This window comes from Anolis carolinensis, chromosome 5, assembly GCF_035594765.1.
Source record: "Anolis carolinensis isolate JA03-04 chromosome 5, rAnoCar3.1.pri, whole genome shotgun sequence".
Classification (NCBI taxonomy): Eukaryota; Metazoa; Chordata; class Lepidosauria; order Squamata; family Dactyloidae; genus Anolis; species Anolis carolinensis.
The window spans coordinates 34773064-34786909 of NC_085845.1; the positions used below are offsets into that span (position 1 = coordinate 34773064).

The 13846-nt window shown below is 40.8% G+C and overlaps 1 protein-coding gene across 1 annotated transcript; it reads right to left on the reverse strand.

Moving 5' to 3' along the window:
* Window positions 1-1153: 1153 nt before the first annotated feature.
* ccna2 (cyclin A2) lies at window positions 1154-11559 on the reverse strand. The gene is made up of 8 exons (XM_062983606.1): window positions 11282-11559; window positions 7743-7992; window positions 6448-6560; window positions 5575-5798; window positions 4820-5024; window positions 3800-3913; window positions 2453-2586; window positions 1154-2302 (listed from the first exon to the last, which is right to left on the reverse strand). The coding sequence occupies exons 1-8, from the start codon at window positions 11444-11446 to the stop codon at window positions 2254-2256; spliced, it is 1254 nt and encodes a 417-aa protein (XP_062839676.1). The 5' UTR covers window positions 11447-11559; the 3' UTR covers window positions 1154-2253.
* Between the last annotated feature and the right edge of the window lie 2287 nt (window positions 11560-13846).

Consider the following 13846-nt stretch of genomic DNA (forward strand, 5'->3'; position numbering starts at 1 on the left):
CAGAGTATAAAACAACAAAATATATAAAGTCAAGGTGTGCGAGTGCACTCTGTATACTATAAAAAACTTCAACATGGGCAGTGAAGTGGTAGTAAAGACAAGAGTTAATATTACTATATAAATTATGTTACCTTCAATTACTTTTTGACATTTTGGCATATACGAAGTTGTTTTTGTCTGTATGACCTCTAAGCTTCACTGAGCATGACCAATGGTCAAGAATTTGTGGCTGGAATTGGTTAAGTATGCACACTTTTTGATGCACCTGTAATGTTTGGACATTGTGACTGAGACATTTAGCACTCCTTGCCTGATAGTTGTCCCTTAGAAAGTTTTTTTACTTGCCCCACTACATATAAGCTTTTTGTGTTTTATTGAAATTCGAGGCTTTTTGTGTCAATAGCCTATATCATACACTAGAAAAATGCCTTTATTTCTGTGTTGAAGTATCCTCCAGTGTACTCAAAAGAACTTAACTGCAGCACCCAGGGACTTAAAAGCCTTCTCACTGTTTTACCATGTTAAAATGCAGAAATGCACAATCCACGAAGCTAGATGAATTGAGAAGGATTTATAAAACATGCATCTGATTTCCAAGTCTGCTGCCATTATGCTAGCATGAAACCTTACCACCACTTTAGAAAAAATGCACAGAAGCAGCAAGGCTTCTATGTGCTGCACTATGCTGTGATTGTTATGTACTGTTCAGGAACAAGGGATCTAGACAGCGCACAGCTACAGTTTTGTTGGCAGAAGATATAACGTTGCTATTCCAGATCTCCAGCTACTTCCTGGAGATCTAGAAAGGCATTTTTTTTCTACTTACCCCTTCTGAGCCAGTGCTTCCAGCATAGAACTGCCCCCATCCCCCGCCCGGACATTTACATTGTTACAAAAGACAATATACAAGCTCTTGAGAAAATATGAACTTTTGATATGTTCTGCACTTTATTGTGCTACGACAAATGTGTTATGACAGAGGGTGGGAAGGCCAAAAGCTGCTAGAAACATTCCTCTCCGAGTAAAAACTGGGTTAAATATGTTTTGTTTTGTTACAAAAACCTCTCACACTGTGAAACAGGACTTATTGCCTCACTTATAGCGAAACAACTTATTGACTATATTTGCTTTATACAATTAAATTACTACTAAGTCCCTTTTCAAGGATTTTATTGACCTGTTTCAAGATGGTTTACATTTAAGTCTTTCCAGGCATTGGTTTATCATGAGCACATCATATCAAGCAGTGTTACATTTGAATCCATTTCTATTTCAAGAAGAATAAAAAGTTCACCATGTTTACAGTTTAGACCTTAAACTAGGATTAAGTTTGCACAAGACATCCCGTACTTCAACTTGCAAAAACAATTTTGTCCACGTCAAGCCTTTTGTCCATTATTCAAGCTGCCCATATTAAGGCATATGTCCACCTTTATCTGGGATATAGGATAGTAGGCTCCCAAAGCAGCAGTTTGGCCAAAGCTATCTCCATGCCCTAACTAGGAGTTCTGCATTACCTCTAGGACTGAATACATTTGTAGGTCAGGAACTCTGCTTGCTCAGAGGCTGCTGAGTCTCAGTTTATAACCTAAGTATAAGACAGGAATTATTTTCAGAAAAGTAATAGCTAGCTATGACCTGTGTTACAGGAGGACTACCTCTTTCAGACTCAACTGCTGTGGGTCTGAGTGAAACCACTTTAATAGCATACAGTGAGGGGTACTACTTTTGGCAGCTAGAACAAATATATCGCAGCCAGGTTAAATTATTTGACAGCAGAAAATGCTATAGTAGCCTCACTTTCAAATACTGAAGTTATTCGGCACTAGCTGACTTTACTAAATACATCATCACAACTTAATTATATATAGTCAGCAGAGGGAACCAAAACTTTGCCATCTTGTATGTGCGCATATCAACTCCACTGCACCATCTTGATTTGTCATTTACAGCCAGAATCCCCACCGACACTGCTCTTCTTTTTAAAAAAAGGTTGAAAGATGACACCCAAATGGTGTCCCGGCATGGTTTTCAGTCTGTTTCACCAGAACTTTAAAAGGAGCATCATCTAAGTACTTAGAACAAGATTGCATGTACAAAAGTTTACATTAAAACATTATAAAAGTAAAAAAGACCCTCATAATTTGCTATGGTAATATACCAAAGTGATCAAAGTCTAAATACAATTTTAAAACTGTACATTTACCCTTCGAGGCACTATACACCTTTGACATTTCAAGTCTTATTTGATTGTTATAGGTTGAGTCTCTCTGGAGGGTCAATAAGTGATACCGCATTGTACCTGGAAAAAATAAAGTATTTATGTTAACTCTTATTTCTGCTCTCCACCATTTTGATCATACTCAGTTATCAGCCTTATCTATGAAGCACTTATTTGCAGTTTAACTACAGAGCAATTAAAGAACAGCTGCGGTCCTAGTCCTATACTTACTTGACAGCCTTGTATTTCTCCCGTATAGACTGTTGAGTATGCTGTGCAGCTCTGTAGTAGGTTTTGTGGAGGTCTGTGATGCAAGGCTTAAGATCTTCCAGTGTGTATCCTGTCACTTTAGTGAGAGCATCCGTCTATGAAAAAGGTCCGGTATTTGCTTAGTTTTTTCCATGTCAACATACGAATTTCCATGATTAAAGTATTTCTTCTCTGTGACTATCCTGAATTTTGACAGTATAGTACTATAGGGAAAGCTTAAGCAGCAAGGAGTGTGAGACTTATTTTCTCCTAATGCAAATTCATTACTCTGAACATTAAGAATCCAGAGTACTTGATTAAGGGGCACAGGAGCACGAGCCCACCTTGTGTTGTCTGAACTTCATTAAAGTGGCATTATTTTATTGTGCAATGAATCTATGCTAGAAGACCTGGTCTAGGTCTCTCTAGGAAGATAATTTATTTCATCTCCATTAAGCATGTAACTTTGGTCAGGGCCACAGGAACTGAAAGTATTAGGCCAGGAAAAGCTCTAACATATAGGCCAGGAGTCAAGGGTAGAACAGTTAGAACTTTAAAACAGAGCAAAACTGAGACTGAATCTTTGTTTTACTCAATTCTTCTGAGCAACATTTAAAAGACATAGTGTCTTACAATGACAAAAGCCTATGAATGGTAGAGATCATGAAATTCTAGGCAGGTGAGTTAAATGCATTTTCTGTATGTTCATGTCTGCCTCAAGCACAAAGTGACTGATTATCTCCTTCAATGTCAAAAGAATGCTTATACTGAGTTCCAATACCTAGGACATTTAGAAAAAGAAAATTTAAGAACTCAGGATGCAACTATACTGCAGATTTAATGCAGTTTAACTGCCATGGCTTAATGCTATGAAACCACTGGAACTGTAGTTTTACAAGACCTTTAGCCTTCTCTGCGAAAGAGTGCTAGTGCTTTACCAAACTACGAATCGCAAGATTTCATAGCATTGAGTCAAGACAGTTAAAGTGGTGTCAGACTGTGTTAATTCTACAGTGTAGATGCACCGTAAGACTCAACAGCATAAGTCTCATAAGGTAATAAACCATGGGAAGCTAGGGAGCAAAGACATCAATGGGGCTGACACGTCAAGCCTTCCTGGAAGGACTTCCTTAGTAGGGTACCTTACCTCGAAAGAGGTCAGATTGGACTAGAATTCTAATAATTTTGTAGCGAGTATTAGAACATCCCATAACAGTTATGTGATTTTTTCCAACAATTTACACTATCAAAAAGACTATTCATTCAGGCTAAAATGGAGGACCAGACAATTACGTCTTGATATACAACAATTAAATGTTTTATACTTACCCAAGTTTTCCCAGAAATTGTATAGTTTGCTATATGAAATGCAGCTGCAGCAGTTACTGATGGCAAATATTTCAAGTACGTTTCAGCATCAATTAAACTTAGTTCTCCCAAATACTGTAAAGAAAGAGAAAAAAGCTTCTGTTTGTAGACACTGTTGTACATTTTCCCAATCAAGCCACTCAAAGCCAAGCCTTGTCTCCATAACATTCCAGGTTTGGAAAATTGTGTAAGCAAACTAGGCATTAGCAAGCTTTATCTAGCATACCAGTTCATAGTGGTATGCTAGATAAAGTGGTATGCCATTCCACTGTATTTTATCTATCAAAGCCACAATTTAAACAGTAAAGCATTGAAGCAAATGCATAAAAAGGATCAACCCAGATCTGAAGAGCAGAAACAGGGTACCCTCTCATACACAACTACAGCCAGTACAAGCAGGCCCCAAGTTCTGAACAAGATAGGTTCTGTAGGCTTGTACTTAAGTTGAATTCATATGTAAGTCGGAACAGATACATTTTAAGGGTAACTCCAGCCATATATACAGTGTAAGCTTTGGATAGCAGATAAAAGCGTTAACACCCCTGTGGTGTTTGTTTTGCTTTTTGTGCCTCTGTTCAGAAGATTTCACCTCACTTTTTGTCCTTGTGATAAGTGGATTTTGAAAAATGTAGCCTCTTGTAGAAACAAGGATTGATGATAAAGCTTCAGTTGAGACACCTTTTTCCCTTGATAACTCTTTCAGGAGTGGATTTCCCTTCTGAGGGGTAGATTTCTCTCACTTCCTGATGTCTCACCCTTGTTCTTAGCTATGGGTTGTTTGTAAATCAGATGTTTGTAATTTGGGGACCGCCTGTATTTTCTGAGTAATGACTGAGAACTCTTAAATGCTGTAGTACCCAAACAAGGCTGTATCTCACAAGCTACTATGAGTGCCATACAAACGTTTGGTTTACCAAAAAAAAACCCTCATAAACTTTTTAAAATTATACTTGGCTTTTCTGAAGAATTTCCAAAACTTACCAATGCTAGGTTTTCCACTTGGGAACTAGTTGGCTCATGTAAGAAATACTGAGTGATGAACTGATTTATTGTAGGAGCTGCCAGGTCAAATGACAGGACTTTCAGAACTAAGTGCTCCATCCTGAGGACTTGTTTTTTTGTGTAAGTGTCATCTGTGATATAAACAAATTCTGCAACTTCAGGAGGGTAGATTTCTTCAAACTTTCTACAGTGGACAAAAGGAAAGCATAATGTTGCATCATTCTTGTTCTATTATCAATATGCATGTTAGTGAGGTGAGTAGCCAATGTGGTTATTTCACCACTTCCATGTTTGTATCTTAGTTACATCCATGGACTTCACTACGAATGACAATTTGGAGAAAACTTGAAAGTTGACAAGAAAATGTCAACTGTTGTTTACTGAGTGCCCCAGTATATGCTATAAGCATCAGTTTTAAAATTGGAGTTAGGGAGAGGATCTTCAGATGTTACATTATAATACATTATAAATCTCATAGCATTTGCTAGGCTGCCTAAAACAGCAAGGTGTAGCTACCCCACAACATGAAAAGCCACATAGTCGCACCTTTGTACAATAGCTATAGATAAATAGATAGCACAGGTTTTATAGCTTGCCCAGGCATCTGTCTCTAATAATAGTCCAATCTTGTATATAGTCATAGAGAGTTTTCTGTGTTTTATAAAACCTGAGAATGCTTACATTTCCTGAAAAAGAAGTTTGTCAAAACCAGTATTTTAAAAAAGTTGACTTACGATGCCAACAACATGGCTGCAGTTCCAACAAGCTGAAGTTTCCCTCTTAGCACCGACATCATAGACAGAAACCTGTCAATGTAGTTGACAGCCAAGTGCAAGGTCTCATTTTGTAGCTTATATTCTTCACCGACTTCCACTAGCCAGTCCACAAGAATGGCCCGCATGTTATTTGTGATGTCTGGCTGCTTCTTCATATAACCCACTTTGGGCTTGCATTTCACCTATAAGAAAAGGCAGATATCTCTTGCCATTTCAACGCAATGTGTGACCTTGGGGCCAATGACATTTGCAGTGAGAAACGGTTGGCAAGCTCTAATGCAAGGGGGATTTTAGGGATCGTAAAAGAAAATCATCAAGTTTTCACCGATTTGTCCATACTACACTTTAGATTTTGAATAGACCCTTGGCATCCACTGGGCTGCTTAAAACTAATTAAGTTGTAACGGCTCTTATGTGTGTCAGAATTTCATTACAGAGGTACACCAGATTCACTTAATTTGATCTTGTACATATTTTACAAGGGAGTATATCTATTAAGTACCTCACCATATAACATACTGCATTGATCAAGGAAGAAAACTTATGCTATAAAAGGCACACATGTTTGGACGAGGTTGTCTAAACTATGCAACTGGAACACCTCAGCCTCCATCAATTTCAATAATGGTTCAACTTGAAGATTATTTTTGATGTCCTAACAACATTCTATGGACTGCATGTAGTTAAGTATAAAATTGTACCTCCGGAAGGATAAGTAAAAGTGGTAGTGGCCCTAATTATACTAACTTCTTATATCTATGAAACCAGGAGAACTCCATATCAGTCAATAGAACAAGGTTAGAGAGGCCCATGTATATAAACTGTTCTTACCTCCATTTCCCTAAGATATTTGTAGATGTCTTCAATGTAGTCTGGTACATGATTAACATTAACTCTTGCTTCTGCTTCTTGGACTATTGACATATCCATAATACTTGGCGACCCTAAAATCCAATACATGGGTTAAATTAAACAGTTGTTTGGTGAAACCATATTTATAAGACAGGGAGTGGTTGTTATGAAGTATACTGTAGTTCTTTCCAATCTGGAATTGTTCTTGCATACGTACCATAATATTTTTGGCACAGTGATGAACAACAATTTGGTGACAAGGCAAACATGTTCAATCAAACGTCACATAATCTGCACCTCCCAGCCACAAAGTATTATCATATATATTCACATATAAGTCAAGGATAGATTTTTGGAGTGAAAACTATGGATACAAACAAGGATACGCTGAGAGGAAAGTGCCAGCACCGACTCAGGAGGCCAGTCTCTCCTGGTTGCCACTACCACCATTTTCCCCTCCATGTATCCCAAAGTGACATCATGGCAGGTAAAGGAGAACAATGTTTCTTTTATGTTCTTCCAGGACAGTTTAAGCCAGTGGTGGCAAACTATGGCATGCATGCCAGAAGGGGCATCCAGCACCTTCTCTCCTGACACTCAAGCCACTGCAGGGAAAGAGCACCAAGTCCCCTCCACTCATCTTTATGTCCCGATTTTAGACTAAAATTCCTAGACTTATGCAAGAGTATGTACAGTAATTGTTTTGAATTATGTGATTACTGGAATGGCCAAAATGCTGGAGGGTTACAGATGTGAGTATCCACTACCTGCCTACAGAACAAGCCTCCTGTTCTTACAGAACAGTGGTTCTCAGCCTGGGGGTCCCATATGTTTTTGGCCTACAACTTACAGAATCTGCTTAGCTTCCAAAACCAGGTGGACTCTGCTGCTTTTGAGTTATTTAGGCCCTTGGTTTAAGTTAAAGCTATTTAAGTGACTAGACAGTGAGTCAGTTCAAAAATAAGCTCCTGGGAGAAAACGTCATACAGCCTTGCATAGACAGCTGCTCTTCCAAGGGAAGTGTGGTCTTCTTTAACAGCATTGGAAGCAACCAGGAAGTTTTTTTTTTCAGAGATCAAAGTCATTACATAGCCAGCTCAAGTTTTAGTTACAATGCATACTGAATGTCTTATGCAGCTGAAATCTCGGTAGCATTACTATCCAAGATAGAAGAAAGACACCAAGTTTTATCTTTTAACAAAATGCTAAGGCTTCATACACAATGCCCAGAAGAGAAACAAATACTATTGTGCAAAAAGAAAATATACACCTACCAGTACTAAGGTCCATTGGATTGTCTATAGGTGTCAGAGGCTTTCTGTTTCCTATTGAAGCAACTGCTGCTCTCAAACCTAGGGCGTCTTCGCTAGGCATGGTCTTTCTGGATATTCGTTTCTTCTGCCTGGTGGTATCAGGCTCATCCACATGAATTGTGAAGGCAGGCTGCTTGCTCCCCATTTTCCCCACAGGAACATCCACATAGTTCTCATCGTTTGTACTCCATGGTATTTGACCCAAAGGGACCTGTGAAGAGAGTTAACTTTTAAGAAGCAGTTCTTTTATTACAGTCCACAGATCCAGCAAGTTGCCCAAGATTATTGGGATTGGTTAACTGGCTCGACCCAAAGGATGCTGACCAGTGGCTCTGCCTCCTCATCCTGAGGAGAAGGGCTGCCCTGGGCTCAGGACTCTTTAACACCTTTATCAACAAATAGAGTGTGTGCTCATCAAATCTGCAGATGGCACCAAATTGGAAGGGATAGCTAATACTCCAGGATCAGAATCCAAACTGACCTTAACGGATTAAAGAGCTGGGCCAAAACTAATAAAACAAACTTTAACACAGAGAAATATAGGATACTACACTTAGGCAGAAACAATGAAATGCACAAATATAGAATTGGAGACATCTGGCTTGAAAACAGTACATATGAAAGGGATCTTCACAGGCCACAAGCTGAACACGAGCCAACAGTGTGATGTGGCAGCTAAAAATGCCAACACAATTTTAAGCTGCATCATAAGGAGCATAGTGTTCAGATCAAGGGAAGTCATATCACTTCAAGAGATGTATTGACAAGCTGGAATGTCTTCAGAGAAGGGGGCCAAAAGGCTCAAATGTCTATGAACTCCTATGAGGTATATTTACGCTGCAGAAGAGAAGGCTATAAGGGGACCTGATAGCCATGTTTTGTTTTTATTTTGTTTTTGTTTAAAAAAAAACAGTAACAAATTTCAAAAAATGTTATATTTCTGGTTTGAAAGTGTTATTTCCTGTTTAATTGTGCAGCACTTACTTTGAAAGTAATTGCTATGCTCCGGAAACTTTGTTTTTGTGGGTGCCACAAACTACCATATGTTGAATTGCTTGAGACTCTTATGAGACAGAAAAACTATAGCAAAATGTACTGCAGGATGTCTCGCAAAAGCAAAGTTTTTGCATCTCAAACTTTCCCCATGTTTTTATGACAGAACCAATTAGGAAATGGCATTTATAATCCAGGAAAAATTATGTTACATAGTGTAATGGAAAGGATATCACATTGAGGAGGCTCCAAAGCTTGTTGTCTCCTGCTCTGGAGACAGGAACAGAGCAATGGATTCAAATTGCAGGAAAAAAGATCCCACCTAAACCTTAAGGAGGACACCCTGACAGTAAAAGCTGTTTGATGGAGGGCTATACTGCTTGGAAATGTGGGAGAACCCCTTCTCTGGAGGGGGCTGGATGGCCATCTGTCTGGAGGGCTTTGGTTATATTTTCCTGCAATGGGGTTGGACTGGGGGGGTCTCTTCCAACTCCAGCTGGATATTCAAGAGCAGAAGGAAAACCTAAGGTAATCACCCAACCTCTCTGAGGCTTGATCGACACTGCTACATAATGAAGTTCAACTTGTACCACAGTTTGAAGGCTCAGCTAAGTTGAGACAGTTCAGGTGCCAGATGGTAGTGAAGGTTCAACGGGGAAGGAAGGAGACTACTAGCCCTGAGCAAGGAATGGGGCCAGCAGTTGGGGAGGGGAGACCAAATCTGCAATGCAGATTTCCTGTTTTGTTGAAGGCTTTCATGGCCAGAATCACTGGGTTGCTTCGAATTTTCCCGGGCTGTATGACCATGTTCCAGAAGCATTCTCTCCTGACATTTTACCCACATCTGTGGCAGGCATCCTCAGATGTTGTGAGGTATATTGGAAACTAAGCAAGGGAGGTTTATATCTGTGGAAGGTCCAGGGTGGGAGAAAGAACTCTTGTCTGAGGCAGGTGAGAATGTTTCAATTAATCACCTTGATTAGCACTGAATAGCCTTTCAATTTCAAGTTCTGGCTGATTACTGCCTGGGGGAATCTTTTGTTGGGAGGTGTTAGCTGGCCCTGATTGATTCGTGTCTGGAATTCCTGTTTCCTGAATGTTCTTTACTGAATGTCCTGATTTTAGAGTTTTCTTAATACTGGTAGCCAAATTTTGTTCATTTTCATGGTTTCCTCTTTTCTGTTGAAATTGTCCACAAGCATGTGGACTTCAGCAGTTTCTCTGTGTAGCCTGATAATATCTGAGAACACAGAAATGCTGGACCATTGTAACAACCACCATGTCAGACTACACAGAAAAGCCATTGAAATACCGCAAATACCAGAAAACAGAGGGATTCCCGACACGAAAGAATCAGGGCCAGCTAACACCTCCCAACAAAGGATTCCAGAAGCAGCCATGCCTTGAAACTGCAAGGCTTTTCAATGCTAATCAAGGTGATTAACTGAAGCATTCACACCTGCTTCAAACAGACAAGAATTCTTTCTCCCACAGATATATAAACCTTCCTTGCTTAGTTTCCAATAGACTTCTGAGGATGCCTGCCAGAGATTAGAGTGAAACGTCTGGAGAGAATGCTTTTGGAACATGGCCATACAGCCCGGAAAACACACAGCAACCCAGTGATTCTGGCAATGAAAGCCTTCAACAACACATAGATGGCCATTTGTTTGGAGCAGTGGTTCTCAACCTGTGGGTCCCCAGATGTTTTGGCCTTCACCTCCCAGAAATCCAAACAGCTGGTAAACTGGCTGGGATTTCTGGGAGTTGTAGGCCAAAACACCTGGGGACCCACAGGTTGAGAACCACTGTTTTGGAGGGCTTTGGTTGGGTTTTCCTGCAATGGGGTTGGACTGGCGGGGGGGTCTCTCCCAACTCCAGCTGGATATCCAAGAGCAGTAGAAGGAAAACCTAAGGTTATCACCCAACTATGTACTATTAATGCTATGTAATGTAGTTCGAACTATAATGCAGTATGAAGGCTCAGCTGAGACCACTCAGGTGCCAGGTGGTTGTAAAGGTTCAACAGAGGAAGGAAAGAGATTATGGACCCTGAGCAAGGAATGGGGCCAGCAGTGGGGAGAGGAGACCGGATCTGCAATGCAGATTTCCTCTTTTGGAGAGGAGCGAAGGCGTGGAAAGGGCGCCAAGCCGTCCCTTTCGCTCGGCTTTACGTCCCGCCAAAGGAGGGAATGCATGGCTCAACGCTCTGGGATGCCACAGAGCATTAATTCTATAGTGTACACCAGGCATGGGCCAAGTTGGGCCCTCGAGGGGTTTTGGACTGCATCTCCCACCATTCCTAACAGCCTCAGGCCCCTTCCTTTCCCCCCTCAGCCGCTTAAGCGGCTGAGGGGGAAAAGGAAAGGGCCTGAGGCTGTTAGGAATGGTGGGAGTTGCAGTCCAAAACCCCTCGAGGGCCCAACTTGGCCCATGCCTGGTGTAAATGCAGCTTGGCTCCAAAGGCCAAAATGGCGGCCGAGCAGGCCCAGGCCTTCTCCTCCTACCTGAGAAGAGTCCGAGGAGCAGTACTGGTTGGCCTGCAGCAGCCCCAACGCCAGCCGCTGCCCATGGCCGCCCGGGAGCTTGGCCGAGGCGCCTTCCTTCGCCGCCGGAGGAATGTTCTCCTGGTTCTCCCGCTCCGAGGCGGCGGCGGCGGCGTCTGTCAGCATGATAGGATGGGCTGGGGAGAAGCTCCAACTCCGGCGGCGGCACAGCCTCAGTGAACAGCTTCGCGTCCGCCGCTCTTGCGCTTTCGCCGTTCAAGTAGCCCGCGAGGATTGAATCGGCCAATGGGGAGGGAGAACGCCGTGACGTCACCGCTTACGGGAGCCCTCGAGGGACGTAAAGCTCCGCGGAGAGAGGCGAAAGTCGGTTTGAAAGGAACTCGCGGGCGAAGGGGATAGGCTGGCGGAGGGAGGGGGGCGGGCACTGCTGAAGACAGGTGTTGAGCGGGGCTCCTGTCATTATCTTCCTCGGAGGGACAGGAAACCTCTAGGGAGGTTCCTGATTGATTCCTCACACTTGCTGTGAATTATTACTTTTGTTTTGTTTAATTATGTATGTATTATGGATATGTATGATTACTATTTTTTTATAATTTACTATTTTATATTATGACATTATCTCTCTCTCTCTTTCTCACTTATCCAACATAAATGGACCGGCAAAACGTTAGATAAGCAAATATGTTGGATAATAAGGAGAGATTAAGAAAAAGCTTATTAAACAAAATATGTTATGATTTTACAAATTAAGCACCAACACATGTTAAACAACAAATTTGACAGAAAAAGTAGTTCATTACACATTAATGCTATGTAGTGATTACTGTATTTACGAATTTAGCACCAAAATATCACAATGCATTAAAAAATGTGCAATGCATTAAAAAATGTGCAACTACAAAAATGTGTTGGATAATCCAGAACATTGGATGAGTGTTGGATAAGTGAGACTCTACTGTATATATATATAACTGAGGAAGACGTAGTTTTAAAAGGGAATTTTCAGGGACATTTCCAACAACTGTAAGTCTCAAATGTCCTGATTTACTGCCATTTGAACTAATCAGCAAAGGCCCTTGTGAGGCCTGAGCCCTTGGTAGTGCAGTGGGTTAAACCACTGAGCTGCTGAACTTGCTGACCAAAAGGTCAGCGGTTTAAATCTGGGAATTCGGGGTGAATTCCTGCTGTTAGCCCCAGCTTCTGACAACTTAGCAGTTTGAAAACATGCATATGTGAGTAGATCAATAGGTACCGCTCCAGCAAGAAGGTAATGGCGTTCCATGCGGTCATGCCGGCCATGACCTTGGAGGTGACTACGGACAACGCCAGCTCTTTGGCATAGAAATTGAGATGAACACCAACCCCCAGAGTCAGAAAAAACTAGACTTACTCTCAGGGAAAAACCCTTACCTTATATGCCAGGATGCAGCCTTGTATCTTAAAATTAACTGAGAAAAATTGCAACAGCTCAAGGTCTACCAGGAAAGCGTACCAGAATGCAGGTATGTTTTCTTTCTTCTGGAAGTCTTCCACTGTAGATTCAACTATTACTTTATAACAAGCATCGACAACCTCAACTGAATGGCTATGGGACCACATGAAGTCTATAAATGGACCACATGGACTCAGGACGGCTTCCAAAAAACAAAATGGCAAGCATTCAATGCCAAGTACAGTAATAAGATCAAACAATTAAAATAGACAGATTTAAAATACACAAATAGAATCAGATAAAACAACATTGGCTAAAACATATTATCAATCAGTCCTCATAAATAACATATTAAGCAGTTTCCAACAGATCTCACAACCTCTGAGGATGCCTGCCATAGATGTGGGCAAAACATCAGAAGAGAATGCTTCTGGCACATGACCATACAGCCCAGAAAACTCATAGCAACCCAGTGATTCCAGCCATGAAAGCCTTCAACAACACATTATATATGTGTGTAAATATATATATAAACTGTGCGGGCCAAAAGTCACAGAGACTACTGATGTTTTCCATAACTTTTTGAAAATACTTTTTGAAAAAAGATTTTACATGTGATGTAATTTTATTTCTTATCTAATCTGATTTCCTGTCAGTCCACTTCTTTGGGCTTCACGCAAATCTACCATTTGCCAAACTATACATTTGCATATAATTTGCCAAAATTATTTCCTATATAGTTTATGATATCATGACACTGTAAATTAAGAACAAAAAATAAACTTCGTAAATCTTGTAACTTTTGGGCCCATCCTGTATTATGCTTTCTTTATGATATTTTCTTTATTACACACATATATACTGACATACATACCGTATTGCTTCTATTCTACAACACCATCAATTGTAAGATGCACACTGACTTCAATACTACCAACAGAAATCAAAAGCTTTTTTATATACAGCGGGAGAAAGCATTGAGCTATGGCAGGTAAAGTGCTGTCAAACTGCATAATTTCTGCAGTGTAGATGGAGTCTTATATGTCTTCATGAAACAAAGGTGTGGCCCTTTCCCTGTCTCCTTGCTACACTTTGAGCTTCTGAAGGACCTTGTATCTTCTATCTTGCTTTCG

What these genes read in the sequence shown, in the direction of transcription:
- ccna2 (XM_062983606.1), bottom strand. Translation starts at nt 11,446, where the DNA reads ATGCTGACAGACGCCGCCGCCGCCGCCTCGGAGCGGGAGAACCAGGAG. An exon ending in AAGTGGAAAACCTAGCATTG is followed by an intron (nt 3,914 to 4,819) that starts GTAAGTTTTGGA and finishes CTTTCTTTACAG; the next exon opens with TATTTGGGAGAACTAAGTTT. An exon ending in GAGAAATACAAGGCTGTCAA is followed by an intron (nt 2,303 to 2,452) that starts GTAAGTATAGGA and finishes TATTTTTTCCAG; the next exon opens with GTACAATGCGGTATCACTTA.